The sequence below is a fragment of the Odontesthes bonariensis genome, chromosome 12 (assembly GCF_027942865.1).
Source record: "Odontesthes bonariensis isolate fOdoBon6 chromosome 12, fOdoBon6.hap1, whole genome shotgun sequence".
Taxonomy (NCBI): domain Eukaryota; kingdom Metazoa; phylum Chordata; class Actinopteri; order Atheriniformes; family Atherinopsidae; genus Odontesthes; species Odontesthes bonariensis.
The window spans coordinates 34,157,869-34,173,148 of NC_134517.1; the positions used below are offsets into that span (position 1 = coordinate 34,157,869).

At 40.5% G+C, this 15,280-nt stretch overlaps 1 protein-coding gene across 1 annotated transcript in view; it reads left to right on the forward strand.

Moving 5' to 3' along the window:
* The window catches only part of kcnh3 (potassium voltage-gated channel, subfamily H (eag-related), member 3), a 225,150-nt gene that overhangs the window by 134,412 nt on the left and 75,458 nt on the right, over positions 1–15,280 (forward strand). Inside the window, exons 2-4 of the mRNA XM_075480199.1 lie at positions 257–490; positions 11,745–11,789; positions 12,233–12,367. Of these exons, the coding sequence (XP_075336314.1) occupies positions 257–490; positions 11,745–11,789; positions 12,233–12,367 (414 nt within the window). The remainder of the gene's footprint in view (positions 1–256; positions 491–11,744; positions 11,790–12,232; positions 12,368–15,280) is intronic.

Sequence of the window (15,280 nt, forward strand, 5' to 3'; positions counted from 1 at the left end):
GTAGTATGATGACAATTTTTATCTTTTTGTCTTATTCGATTTTGTTGTATGTTGTTGCTTTCACTGTTCTTTTATTGTTTTTATTTGTTTTTACTTATTCTTCTCTTTATTTATTACCTGCTGTAAAGCACTTTGGTACACCGTAAGGATTGTCTCTAAAGGGCTGTATAAATAAAATACATTTACATTTCATTTATGTGGCGGAGCAGAAATTTAAATCGGTCGTATTTATCTCTCTTCTTCCTTCTCCTTTCAGACAGCAACTTTGTTCTGGGGAACGCCCAGGTGCAGTCGCTCTACCCCATCGTCTACTGCTCCGACGGCTTCTGTGAGCTCACCGGCTACGCCCGGGCTGAGCTCATGCAGAAGAGCTGCGCTTGTCACTTCCTGTATGGCCCGGAAACGAGCGACCGGTCAACAGCCCAGATCCAGGGGGCCCTGGACGACAGGAGGGAGTTCAAGACCGAGCTGGTCTTCTACAAGAAGGAAGGTGAGAAAGGAGAGATCCGTGTGTGTCCGCAGGCAGTCATTTATCTCTTCATATTTACAGACTTCCTGTAAAACACAAGGTTGGACAGCCGGTCCCTTCCTGAAAGTCTCAGTTTGCTCTGATTGGTCAGCTCAGCCGGCCTGATCAGGCACCAACAACCACTCTACATCTGATCTGCTGAAATTCAAAATGAAAGAAAGTGTTTAATTGAATGTCAATGTTCAAATTGAAAAGTCACGGACAATTATATCTGTTTCCGAGACAAAATAAAACACTTAAACTTGGTATGTGATTTGGACCTGGTGTCAAAATGAAGCTCAGCATTAAACATTATCTCTTAATGGAGTTTATTTTGAATAATAACTTCAATCGTCATTGTAAAAATATTTATTTGAGACGAGGGCAGCAGAAGCTATAAAAGCACTTTATCTTCTAAATATATTAGGGCTGGGCGAGTTAACTCGTTAATTATTTAACGCCGATAAATATTTTAGCGCATTAGCGACGGTTTTATTATTAATTTTATTATTGTAAAAGTCTGTTGCTCACAGGCTTTTATTTTGTAAAAGTCTGCTGCTGTCTGCTGTGGAACAGGAAAAGAAAGTAATCGGCGGATCCACCAAACATGGAGAAGGGTACGGAACTTTTACTCGGCCATTTTCATTTTAAAGTTCTTCCAGACGGCGGAGTCGAGAGAACCAAAGTCATCTGTAAACACTGCCAAGTTGAATTGTCTTCTCAGCGTAGTAGTTCCAGTCTAAAATATCACTTAAAGGCAAAACACACAACTGACAGCAGCAAGTCATTCAAGGAAACAGACAGTGGAGCGAGGCTTCTACATAAAAACTACAGAAAGGTGCTGATGTTAAAAGTGTGTTTGCACAACAAATGTTATGGCACTTTCATTCATATGGCAGCACATTTAAAATAAAGCTAAATGCTAAAAGCTATACACTACTTTTGGATTCATTTTTGGATTCTGCGTACAAATGTGATTAATCGTGATTAATCAGGGAAATCATGTGATTAATTAGATTAAAGATTTTAATCGTTGCTCAGCCCTATTTTAGTATACACTAAAGCCCAACTCTACTGTTACAGCACGAGGAAGCTCTGGAACACACAGGAGTCGTGATGCCAACGAGATCAAATGTGTAAATGCACATGACGCACCTCAGCCTTGTAATTATGAGCTTAAAGCTGCAGTCGGCAGGTTTCCAAAATTCCGAGTCTAAAGTTGGAAAATTTGAACTGATACAACTTTCAGGTCCCTCCCCCAACCTCTAACAAGCTCCGAATCGCCCCCCAAACCCCTCCCTCTCTGTGGACGAGGTTGTGCACGTGAGTTCACACCAGTGTGAGCGCACACAAGCTGGGGCAGACTCACGCTCAGCAGCGTGTGCACAAGCTGTGATTGACAGGTAGGATTCCTCCACCCTAACGTGATTGGTTAAAAACAGCCGGGAGCGCTCGGTTTTTGCAAGCATGATTACAGGCTTCAGAGGGAGCTACAGATTTCGTTATTTTTCCTAAACAGCCTATTTAATATTCTACTTCCAGAATCCCATGACAGTTCAAGCTAATATGACTAAAAAAAAGTTGCAGACCGCAGCTTTAATAGCTGACAAAAAGGTTTCAGGGGTCGGGAGAGTTTTCATCCGTCCGAGATAAAATAGTTTGTGGTGTGAGGAGAACGGCTGAAGGGCTTTTGTCCCACAGTATCACAAAAGGTGCCAGAAAAGTCGGAGTAAATCCAGAGAGATGAAGGATGAACTCTGTAGCTCCTGCCAGTAGAGGAGCTGAATGTTTCTACCCTTTAAGCTTATTAACCTGTAAATTACGCTGTAAGTCCTGGAGCTTTAAAGTCTGGAGAACTTCCTCCTGAACAGTGCACCGTAGGCAAATGACAAAAAAGAGGGGAATGGAGGTGTTCTTTTGAGTTTGTAAGGTCCTGAAAAATGCTTTAAAAGGTGGTTGTTAGCATACAATGAAATATGTTTTTATGAAAGTGAAAATTTAAAAACCTGATGCAGAAGGATGGGCGGTGCCTGATCAGACCGCTGGAGCTGACCAATCAGAGCAGACTGGTAAGAAAACTCAAAACGATCTCCATCAGCAGGCCAAAGTGACTGCTAAAAAAGACCAAAACAGACAGTTTGAATATGTCTGATCAAGACTGATTTAGAGTCCCGGCTTCAAACCACTGAGTGATACATGTTACTTAAGCTGATCAAACATTTCTCAGCCTGCAACTCCACCAAACGTGTGGCAACATAATTTAAGGAGAACAAACTCTGGATCCATTTTAGTGATGATAATCGCCCCCCCTCAATCAGGATTCGCCACGCTTGGAAACCCTCAGATAATGGGGTCGGTGTCTTTCTTACAGCAAAACACAGCGAGACGCAGCAGCTCCAGGGACAAGGCTGAAAGCTAGAAGAAGAGGTGGAAAATCAAAATTCTCCGCCAGAAAAGACGGCGAGCGAAAGCAAAACAGGGAAAATCAGAAAAGTTCAGGGGAAAAGAGGCGTGTGAAAGAACAGCTCTTTGTTAATAATTAATGAATCAATGCTGTTATTGATGATGAAAGAGAGAGAGAGAGAGAGAGGGGGAGGTTAGGAGGCAAAGGCTCAGTCGAATGAAAATTAAAGGGCTGGTGGTGATGTGGACACATCTGCTCCTCTGAGATAGAAGCCTATAACAAAGAGAAAAAGCTCGTTTTTCCACAAACACACATAAATTACAAATTAGTCGCATTCAGCTCCCCTTCAGCTCGCGCTAGCAGCCCTCCAGAGCAGCGAGGAAGAGAATAAACACATTTCATTTTCCTTTCTCCTCACTAAGACCTCCAGAGTTCTCACAGCAAAGCCCAGTGCACGACTTCAAAACCGCATTATTTTTCTTTTTTCAGTAGAAATCAATTAAATATTCATACCTACAAGATTTACAAGATACAACGAATACAAATACACCAAAAATGAAATATATTATCAAGAAGGATGGTTGAAAACTGGATTTATAAGGTAAAATGCACACGTGAATGTGTTGTGTTAGGCATTGCTCAAGTGAAATATGGAATAAATAGATTAAAAAGGTCAAATTATATGAAATAACAAGAGTAATGTTGCATAAAGGTCAAGTTTCCATTTGTGCACATTCTAAACATTACATAGTCAATTTTACAGCTCAGAGTATTCATTAAAACACTTACACGACCAGCAGCGGACCTGGCTAGATTTATGCCCTGGGCGAACCATCCTTCAGGTCACTAATAGAAATCTGCATCCCTTTATCTTTTGCCCGTTTCTCCTCTTCTTCTCTTTCTAAACTGGGCCCCTGATGGCTTCTTTGGTCTTTCACCATGATGATGATCCATGATGACTCCACATTATTACCTTTGGCCTGGGATCAGTCATTTTTTTCACATAGTGCGCCCTGGGCGGTCGCCCACATTGCCCATAGCAAAAACCGGCCCTGTACACGACTTACTTATGGGCTGCACAGTGGTGTGGCGGTTAGCTGTTTCCAGGTTCAACTCCCGGCTGGGGCCTTTCTGCGTGTTTGCATGTTTCTCCCCGTGTATGCGTGGGTTCTCTCCGGATACTCCGGCTTCATCCCACCATCCAAAATCATGCATGTTAAGACCATTGTTGGGAGTAACGGCGTTACTAACGGCGTTATTTTTCCAGTAACGGAGTAATCTAATTAATTACTTTTCCCATTGTTACAATGCCGTTATCATTACTGAGAATATAAAGTGGCGCGTTACTACAATTTGGTTGTAGGTTTTAGGCTACACACCAGCTGCATGCTGCCTGGACAGAGCAGGGGTGGGGATGATGACACCATGGCAAATGCGATGATGATTGGCTGTGTGGGCGGATGACCTAAACACACACGAGACAGCAACAATGGCGACGAGCCAGGGAAGTTCAAAGGTAGCGTTCTCTAATTGGAAGTACCGGCACTACTTCTCACTCGTGGAGATAAAAGGCAAGAATGTGTATGTAACATGCACGCTATGCCCAGGGAAAAAAACTTTATCCACGTCTGCCTCAAGTAACTCAAATCTAATGAAGCACCTTACATCAACCCATGCGAATATGAAGCACTTGTTGCTTCTGCAGCTGCTAACCCAACCCCAAGCCCAAAAGCACCTAGCTAACCCAACCCCAGGCCCAAATGCAGCTAGCTAACCCAACCCCAGGCCCAAATGCAGCTAGCTAACCCAACCCCAGGCCCAAAAGCACCTAGCTAACCCAACCCCAGGCCCAAAGGCAGCTGCTAACCCAACCCCAAGCCCAAAAGCACCTAGCTAACCCAACCCCAGGCCCAAAGGCAGCTAGCTAACCCAACCCCAGGCCCAAAGGCAGCTAGCTAACCCAACCCCAGGCCCAAAGGCAGCTAGCTAACCCAACCCCAGGCCCAAAGGCAGCTAGCTAACCCAACCCCAGGCCCAAAGGCAGCTAGCTAACCCAACCCCAGGCCCAAAGGCAGCTAGCTAACCCAACCCCAGGCCCAAAGGCAGCTAGCTAACCCAACCCCAGGCCCAAAGGCAGCTAGCTAACCCAACCCCAGGCCCAAATGCAGCTAGCTAACCCAACCCCAGGCCCAAATGCAGCTAGCTAACCCAACCCCAGGCCCAAATGCAGTTAGCTAACCCAACCCCAGGCCCAAATGCAGCTAGCGTGAGCCCCAGCGAAGGAGACGGAGCCACTCGAAAACAAACAACACTCGATTTTTCGTCTCAGAAACAGGTAGTAGAATAGTGTTCTGTTTATTGTGCAGTAGGTCTAAAATACAGTTACAGAGAATTGCAATACTTAATTGCCAGATTTTCCTTTGGTTCTTTTTACCCAAGTTTAAATTTGTGTGTCTTAATTTTGCACTTGAATTTTGTATTCAATATTTATGTTTTTAATTCTATGCATCATACGGCAGGCTGCAATCTATTGAGTTCAAATAAATACCGAATGTTCTAAACTACTGTATAGGCTATAGTGTTTTTATTCTTCAATCGGTTAATATAAACATATTTGATGTTAAAGATGTTATAGAACATAAAAAATAATGCCACAGTTACTTTGCTGAGTAACTTACTTTTACAATGTGGTAACTGAGTTACTAAATCAATTACTTTTTAGGAGCAGTAACTAGTAACTGTAACTAATTACTTTTTAAAAGTAACTTGACCAACACTGGTTAGGAGCCCCCCGGGGAAGGAAAACCAGGGTCAGGGATGCTCTTCAGCCTTGGCTCAGATGTACTCGGCCCCCGGCGTGTAACGGCAGTACGACGCAACTGCATCATGGAGACGAACCAAACGACAACTACTACTTACAGATCCTTGTGATTCTCACATTCCATCCAGCATAAATGTCTATAAAGAATTAGAAAAATCAACATTAAAGAATTGCATTTCAGTTCTTTCCTGACAATTTCATCATCAATTCTCCTCGCCTTGTGAGCCAAAAGGAGACGAACCAAACGCTGTCTTTAAAGCTCAGAATCACGTTTTTTTTTTTTTAGGTTGAGGGATTCACTTGGTTGGTATTTGGAACATGGCTTGGACGCCTCCAGTTTCAACACACCGTCCTACAGACTGAATCCTAAATCTTTTCTTCCCACCATGTTCTATCAGATTAGTGAAAAGGTTTCAAACTAACGTCCAATTTCAGTCTGAACAGAACGAGCAGATGTTCCCGGTGAAAAGGTGGAAAAACACAGTCTTTTTGTGAACTGATACATATCATCAGTCAGTAATTAGCAGCTACGGTTCCTCTGCAGGCTGATATCTTGTATCATCACACCGCTCTTATTGTCAGTGCATGGAGAGGTAGAACAAAAGACCTCCTGTTTCAGCGTGTTCCAGTCAAACGGGGACAAATCCAGCTTCCATATGGCTGATATTTCTAATCACGCAGTCCTCCTGCTTGTTTTAATCCATTATTTACATGCATGATCCCTGTTGGGCATTTGTTTCTTGCACACTGCTCCCTGCAGCTGACACGCAGCCCAATCTACCATGAGTCAGAGCTACAGGTGAGAAACAGAAAACCCAAACAGCTTGTTTCAGTCTGATTACATGCATTTATCTACCAGCAGGCAGGCCCTCACTTATCCTCTTATTCCAGCCCTTATTTCAATGATGATATTTTAAATATTAGTGGTTCATTAATGTTCAAAACATGGCATCAAACCACATCATTATCTTTGCATAAGTTCCTTTATTACTATGACTAATGATACTGAGGTTAGCTCTCAGTAATCACATGAATAAATATGACCAGTTTTGCATCATTATGGCACCAAAAGTGCCAATCAATTGCTTCTTTTTACATTTACTTGAATAATAATAATAATAATAATAATAATAATAATAAATTTGTATAGCACCTTTCACAGAAAATAAAATTCACAAAGTGCTTCACAATACGATGCAAGTCAACATTTCATATACACATCATATACACACATAAGAAAACACAGTAATTGCAGAGCAGAGAGGAAGAGAGAATAATGTTTAGTAAGATCAAAACCGACTATAAACTGGGTTTGAGTGTCACACTTTTTTTTTTTAAACACTAATAATAATAATAATAGATTTTATTTGTAGGCTTAATGATAAACAGGAAACAAACGATATGAAGACAATGTACAAGAAACTAAAAACAATGTAAAATGCAACAGAAATGAAGTGGATTATGCTATTTTGAACAGGTGAAAGGAGAATGAGAGGTAATGTTTTTGATGTCCGGTGGTAAGAAGTTCCAGAGCAACCGAACGCCCTGCTCCAGATGGTGGGCAGACGGGACGGCGAGGTGAAGAGAGGAGGAGGATCTGAGAGAGCAGATGGGGGGGCAGTGTGGACGAGGTCGGGCCGATCTGGAGGAGCGAGGTCACGGAAGGCCTCGAACGTGTAAAGGAGGATTCTGTAGTTCATATGTAGCTTTACTGGTAGCCAGAGAAGCTGTTGCAGAGCAGGGGCGATGCAACAGCTTCTGTTTTTTGCTTGAACAAGAGACACAAATATCAGCTGCAGTTGTGTCCTTTAACCCCAGTCTGATGTTGAACAAGATGGCCGTCTATCAAAGCATTAAAGGTGGGGTAGGGGATCTTTTTCTGGAACATTTTTTTACATATTGCTTGAAATACTCTTCACACCCCCATTGCAACCAATTAATTAAAAGTTTTGACACAAATATGAAAAGTTTTAGAGGCCTCTAGAACGTACAATCTCGGAAAAACAGTATCCAATCATACTGAACGGACCGTTAACGATGATTGGATTCTGATGCCGTCTATCAAACTGCAATCTGCTCCTCCTTCCCCCTGTGCACGTACCCTGCTCCGTGAACGAATTACGCGTCCAGAAGCTTGGCAGGAAGCTAAACTAGAGCCAGCTTGGCTAGCACCTAGCATTATTAAACGTATAGTTAGCATATACTAAATACTAAATACGAAATACGGCAACGATCGATGCTTGCTGTCAGAACAGCGCTCGTGCACCTTCGTGCTCGTGCGCGTTCATGTACTCTAGAGGCGTGCCTTCGGGGGGAAAGTGAAGAAAAGGGTTGGGACTTTTTACCTGTGTATTTTCAAAATGCAGCTTCGCTGGACTCGAAATCCAGGATCTCCTACCCTACCTTTAAGTCATGAAGTCCGTTGTCTGTCAGCTCCTCTCAGTCTTTAGTTCAAATCCAGACTGAAAACACATCTCTTTTCCCTGGCCTTCCACTCGCTGAAATGGAGTTTATCTTGGCTTGCTACTTTTATTGTTACTGTTATTGTTATTTTATTGCTAATTTTATCTTAAATTTAATTTTTATCTGTGATGAAGTTATTCTTATTGCTATTTTATTGATGACTCTCTTAATATGTGATGCAGTTGCTGTTGTGAAGCCCTTTGGTCAGCTGAGGATGTTTTAATGTGCTGTATAAATAAATTTTGAATTGAATTGAATGAAGCTACTTACAAATGCACACTGTAAAGAATTTCCCCGTAAAATAACATTAAAATACTGGCAGCAGGGACGCCAGTATTTTACTGTTATTTTACAGTGCAACTACTGTTATTTATTTTAACAGTATAATACCGTTTTTTGGTTTACAGTATATGACAGTAGAATAAAGGTAGGTGTTGTGGTTATTTTACAGTGCAACTACTGTTATTTATCAAGCAGTATAATACTGTTTTGTTTTGTTTTTTTACAGTACATGACGGTAGGATAACTGTTTTAGTAATTTTACAGTGCATCTACCGTAATTTATTTAACAGTATAATAACATATTTTGGATTACAGTATATGGCAGTAGGGGAACTACAAATACTGTTTTATGCTGTTAAATTACAGTTATCTACTGGTATTGTTAAATGAGCGATTTAACTGTTAATTTACATGTGAGGGATGAATATTCAACAGTATTTTACAATTATTATAAAATACAGTAGGATACTGTTGTAAATCCACCGTAAATATACAGCAACTCTGTTTAATTCAGTCAGAGATGTTATTGATCTAAGCCATAAACTGTGGCTTTGTGACATGCGCATTCTGATTAATTGTCCTGCATGTGGACAGTTTGGGAAGTCTGAAGATTGGGCTGAAACGGGCTTGAAATCCTTTAAGCTAAATGCTAAGTTACTCCTTAAAGTCGGTTGATTCTGAAAACACTGACGCCGGTTGGATTTTCGCTCTAAAGTTCTACCTGGTCTCATGTTAAACATGAAGTAGCATCAAAAGAAAAGTCATGTTATCCAAGACGGTGGGCACTGGTGGTGCTTTATGAAGTGGGAAACATCACCTGGTTAAGATATTTCCTGCCCAGCCGATGTCTAATTGAAGGCAAACCTAATAACAAAACCCAGAGGTGGGTAGAGCAGCCAAAAATTGTACTCAAGTAAAAGTACTGTTACTTCAGAATAATATGACTCAAGTAAAAGTAAAAAGTAGCCATCCAAATAATTACTTGAGTAAGAGTAAAAAAGTGCTCGGTGAAAAAACTACTCAAGTACTGAGTAACTGTTGAGTAACGTCTGATTTATTTGTTAACACAAGCATTCAATCAGACAGACAAAAACACTAAATAATCATCTTTAGGCAAATTAGAGTTCATCTAATTGATAAAATTAATTAAAATGAATTAATTAATTACAAAATAGCTTAAATTAAAATAATCCAGGTAAATTCAAGAACTTCAATAAAAAATAAAAGAGACTTAGGAACTGTTTAAAACATCTGTAACCCATATGTAACCTAAAAAACAAACATTCACCTATCCATGGGGGAAAAACGAGTTTAGGAAACTTAGCGCTACATGTTTCCTCAAGTTAGATATTGAGTTTCTGCTGAAATGTGCGTTTGTTTTGGTTGACACAGAAGACACATAATGTCGCTGCTGTTTCTCCCTCTTTGTAAGGTAAACATGCTTTCAGTATGAGGCCTCGTCTGCGTCTTCATTTCCCACCGTTGGTTCTGACATTTTTCATCTGTTTCTTTGTTTGTTTGCTACGACTGCTAATGCTAAAGCTAACCCGTCCCGCCGCTGAGATCGAGTACGGTCACGTGACCAGACTGCACGGCTGCGTCTGATTGGTGGAACACAGTCAGGTGGTAGAGCCTTTGGTGGAAGTCTCTCTCTCTGTCAGAATAAAACATTAAAATGAGGCGTACGCGGGGGGATAAAAATAATGAGGCGTAGAATACCAAAGAGGTAAGAAGAAAAGTAACCAGCTCATTGTAGCCTAATGTAGCGGAGTAAGAGGACAGCTTCTGCTGCACACATCTACTCAAGGAAAAGTAAAAAGTATAGAGATTTAAAATGTATAATGTTTTCAAAAACTTACTTAAGTAAATGTAACTCGTTACTACCCACCTCTGCCAAACCTAATGAAGTGGTTTAGATCCCAGTTTGTCTATTCCAACACCTAAACGTAGACCTTTTTGATTAATTTCAAACCAGTTTATTTTAATTCTGTGAGCCTTTACTCCTGCTTGGTGTTATTTACATGTCTGCATTTATGGGAAAAAAAAGGATGGTGGATAAAAAGCAGGATTTCATTCCAGCTGAAGGAGCTCGGCGGTCTTATTATAACTGCAGGCACTCGGTGCTCCTGATTGAAGTGATTGTATAGTCTCACGAGGAAGAGCTCGGGGAACATAATGTCTTCTCGAATGGTCAGGGGGGAATGATTTCCACAAAAATATTTGCCATGTCATTACTGACTAATGCAGAAGCCTTATTTGGACCACCTTTGAGATTATTTTTAGTAGTATCAGGGCACACTATGTCATTATCAAGCACACAGATAGGATATGATGGTGCTTCAAATAACTGAAAATGATCATGGAAAATCATGACTGATTACATCAAAGTACAGAACTGCTACGAACTATTTAAAGAACAAACATGTAAGCTAATGAGTGACTTTTCACTTTAACTTAGATATACATGTCCACTGACGCTGGTGCACTGGATGCCTGATGGCTTTGGCTTCTTCTTTTTGTTGAATATAATCATCTGTGAAGCTAAGACTTCAGGATAGATTTCGTAGATTTCTACCCCCAAGATAGCAGGAAGCCAAATATAACTTAGTTCTCTTTCTTCATCTCCTCACTTCTGCTAACTTTAGATACTTTTATTTCAAGCATCAACACAAGATATTTTTCTTTTCTCCTGTCAGCTTCATTTCATTTGTTAGTGCACATCTAATTTTGCATTTCAGGCCTGCAACACATTCCAAGGATAGATAGATAGATAGATAGATAGATAGATAGATAGATACTTTATTGATCCCGAAGGAAATTCAAGCATCCAGTAGCAAGACATAATAAAGCAAAAAAAATGTTTATACAATTATAAACACTTTAAAAACAATCTAAGAATTTAAAAAACAATTTAAAAAACAGTTTAAAAATGTAATAGTTGAATTGGGGGCGGTTTAGGGCAACAGGTGTCATTAACAGGTAACGGTTTGGTTCAAAAGCAGCATCCATGACAGGCTGAGTCTTTGAGGATCTCCAGTTTGTCCATAAGTGTGTGTTCATTTGGATTTTTGGATGTGATAAGGAGTTCCACCATATGAAGAAAGCACATTAACACACTGATATTGGTACAGTTGTATAGAAGTAAAGTGAAACTGCAATGCTTTTATTTTATGTAAAGCACTTTGAATTGTTTGTACATGAAATGTGCAATATAAATAAATTTGATTTGAAACGAGCTGAAATCTGTTATTTTTGTCTGATTACAGCTTTGCATAAAAAACCCGAGGATCAGACGGTGGCACCGAGCCATGGTGAGCTTCCCCATATCTTGATACATTTCATTTAAAGTAGTTCAGACATTTCACTCCAAACAATGAAAGCGAACCGTGTTGTTGAGCTTTGACTCTCACCACAGTCATTTCTGAACCCGTTTGTGCCTTATCTCTCTGTGTGTATTGTGAGCGTGCATGAAAGTGTGTAATTAGATTCCCTCTGAACATTATTCGTCACATTATAGGTATTGTTGTGTTGGCCGTTAAGACTAAATGTCTGTCTGCTCTTCGTAGAAAAATGAGCCAATTATAATAATCTCTGTTAGTGACACGCTGCATTCATGAATATATATCAAGTAAAACTTAAAGGTAATTAAACATCAACAGGCTTCCATCAGATTTCATGAGCTGAATGCTCATGAAATTTTTATAGGAGACTGGAACGTGGTTTGACTGCCTGTGTGCATGCGTGTTCCCTCCAGGTACTCAGTTCTGGTGTCTTCTGGACATCGTGCCCATCAAGAATGAGAAGGGCGAGGTGGTTCTGTTCCTCGTGTCCCACAAAGACATCACCGACAAGAAGAGGGAGCAGGATCCCGAGCAGGGGCCTGACACCGGTGAGTTTACACCAATAACACCTCCTGTCAGCGCTGGAGATGGAACTGAAGAAAGCCTAAAACTGAAATATCATTCAGGATTTATTCGGACCTTTTTACGTGAAAACCTACACGTTTCTTTTATTTTAAAGACGCCAAACATGCAGGTGAGTAAATCTCCCAGCATGCCACCTTTTAACTTCAGGATAAATAGTCAGTCTGTGGAGTTACATGGCACTGAAAGGATCGGATTAAGGGCTAAATTACAATAAGAATGCGTTATTAAGTGCATGTAGACACCTTAATCTGCTCTCTGGTCTTCCCAAAAAAAGTATTTATTACCTACAATTAATACAGAATTCAGCTGCTGACAAAGACCAGAGGGCGGGAACACATTCCACCAGTTTTAAAATCGCTGCATTAGCTCCCCGTGCATTTCAGGATTGATTTTAAGGTTCTTTTAGTTGTTTATAAATGTCTTAATGGTCTCGGGCCTTCTTATCTATCTGATCTGCTTTTAAATTATGAGCCCTCGGGGACCCCGAGGTCCTCTGGTACCGGCCTTTTAGTTGTTCCTAAAGTTTGAACAAAAACTTATGGTGAGACGTCGTTCCACTATTATGGACCTGATCTGTGGAACAGCCTGCCAGAGAACCTCAGGGCTGCAGAGACTGGTGATGTTTTTAAAAAGAGGCTCAAGACTTACAGCTGAATTTTATTTCATTTATTTATTTATTTACTATTATATATATATATATATATATTTTTTTTTTGTTTTGTTTTGTTTTAGTTTACTTTTGTCTATTCATCCATTGTTTAAATTTTTTTATTATTATTATTTTATTATATACTTATTATACACTTATTTATCCAGTGTTTTTCCTCATGGGGATCTTCTACACTGGGGACCATGCCCACTCGGCCTGTGGGGTCATTACTCTGGGGGTCGCCCTGGTTTGGGGGGCTGGGGGATCCTGCCCTGCAGCCCTGGCTGTGGTGTGGATGCCGGCCTGCCCTGATCTGGGCGGTTCCCCGTGGTGGCGGCCTCTGTGCTCATCGGTGGGCCGGCTCCTGGTGTGGACAGATCCCCAAGATACCGTTTCCTCACTTCGGCGTCAAGCCAGATGTTAATGTTGATTGTTGTTGATATGGATGTTGCTCGTGGTGGGGGGTTGTATGTGTGCAGTGTGGTTTCGGTGTTGTGTGTGAGTTTATGCATGAATTGATTTGATTATTGATTTTTATTATGTAAAGCACTTTGTGCTGCTTTTTAGTATGAAAGGTGCTTTATAAATAAAGTTTGATTTGATTTAAAGTTTGAAGAAATTGGATCGGATTCAGACCCCGAGATAACTGGGTTGAAAGTCACTCTAAACCTGCTTGTAGACGCTGAAGCACGTGGTGAATCAGACTTTGCGTTCTGCGCATGCTCCAGATGTTTTCCCGGGGTCGTGACCCGGAAGTCAAAGGAGACGATATTCCTGTTGTTGTCGTCGTCAGAAAGAAACAAACAACGCGATGGAGAATGCTCCGTTGGGCATCGAGTTTGTGCAACAAGCAGCTCATCACAGACCAAATGTAGAGGGACGTAGCTTCATCTGGCTCTGCGTTCTCCATCTTTCTCCAATGCCTGAGTCTGATTAGATTCATTCGGCGCCGTATATCCAAGGATAATTACCCTTGCTCAACTCATTCTTATTGTAATTTAGCCAATTATCCGATCCTTTCAGCGCCATGTGACCCTGAAGCGTCTCAACATGTTGTTTTCACATCAGACTCGAGTGCAAAGTGGCTCCATCTATTCAAATCTGTTCAAATCAAAAACAGAAGTATTTCATTTGAGAAAATAATCTCAGACCAACGTTTGTGGCCTCGATAATTCAATAAATCAGCAACTCAACCAAAGCGGGATTCTGCTGCATTTGGGATAACGTTTTAGGCAATGAGGTGAATTTACTGCAGAATGTGGCTGTAAATCATTTGTTTAAAGAAGATAATTTTACAGTGTCGGAGGTTAGACGTCTTCAAGGGTCCTTAGACTCAGACCCTTGACAGTGTCATCAACTGTACTTTTTATTGTGGAACAGCAACATTTTGTACTCTGGATGCAGAACAATTTCTCCTCTCGCTCATGTCCTCAACACAAAGAATAACCGCTGAACTTCAGAGCTTAGATAAAAGGCCTTCCTGTCCACACAAAAAACAACTGATCTTTGGGCTAATTTTCAAACCTGCTTTAACGCCATCATCCCTCAGTCAGCAGTGAAGTGCTGTTTCTCTCTGTTACACCATCAAAGTTCTACCGTAGCTCACCCTCGAGCCTTTTAGTGGAAGGTTTTGAGTAAAAGTTACTTTGTTTGTGAATATTTTGAATGCAATATGGTACCCGGTGGGGAGTTAAAAAGACACGTTTGCGATTGTTGGAAGTTCTCTTCTGTTCTATCCACCTATTCTGTTATAAATATGACTGCAGAATGAAGATGGATTTTGAATTATTTCTACAGACTTTACAATTTTAAACTAAAAAAAAGTAGGTCTGGGCGAGTTAACTCATTATCGCATTAACTATTCAACGCCGGTAAATATTTTATTGCGCATTAACAGTTTTAAAAAAAAAATTTTTAAATGATTTTTTTTTGGGGGGGAGCTTTTGTGCCTTTTAATCAATCAATCAATCAATCTTTATTTATAAAGCACGTTTCATACCACAGGCAACTCGATGTGCTTTACATAAAGACATAAAAAATACAACACATAAAAAATACAACACAGAAATACAGAGCAGGTAATTTGAGTAAACTAACAAAAGCTAGCAAACATGGATAAACTTTCCTCTAAGAGGAAGCATTTAAAAATATAGCTAATAACAGAACAGTTGGTATAATAAATGATAAGTTCAGAAAGTTGGTAGGAAAGTTCAGAGAGACAGGAAGC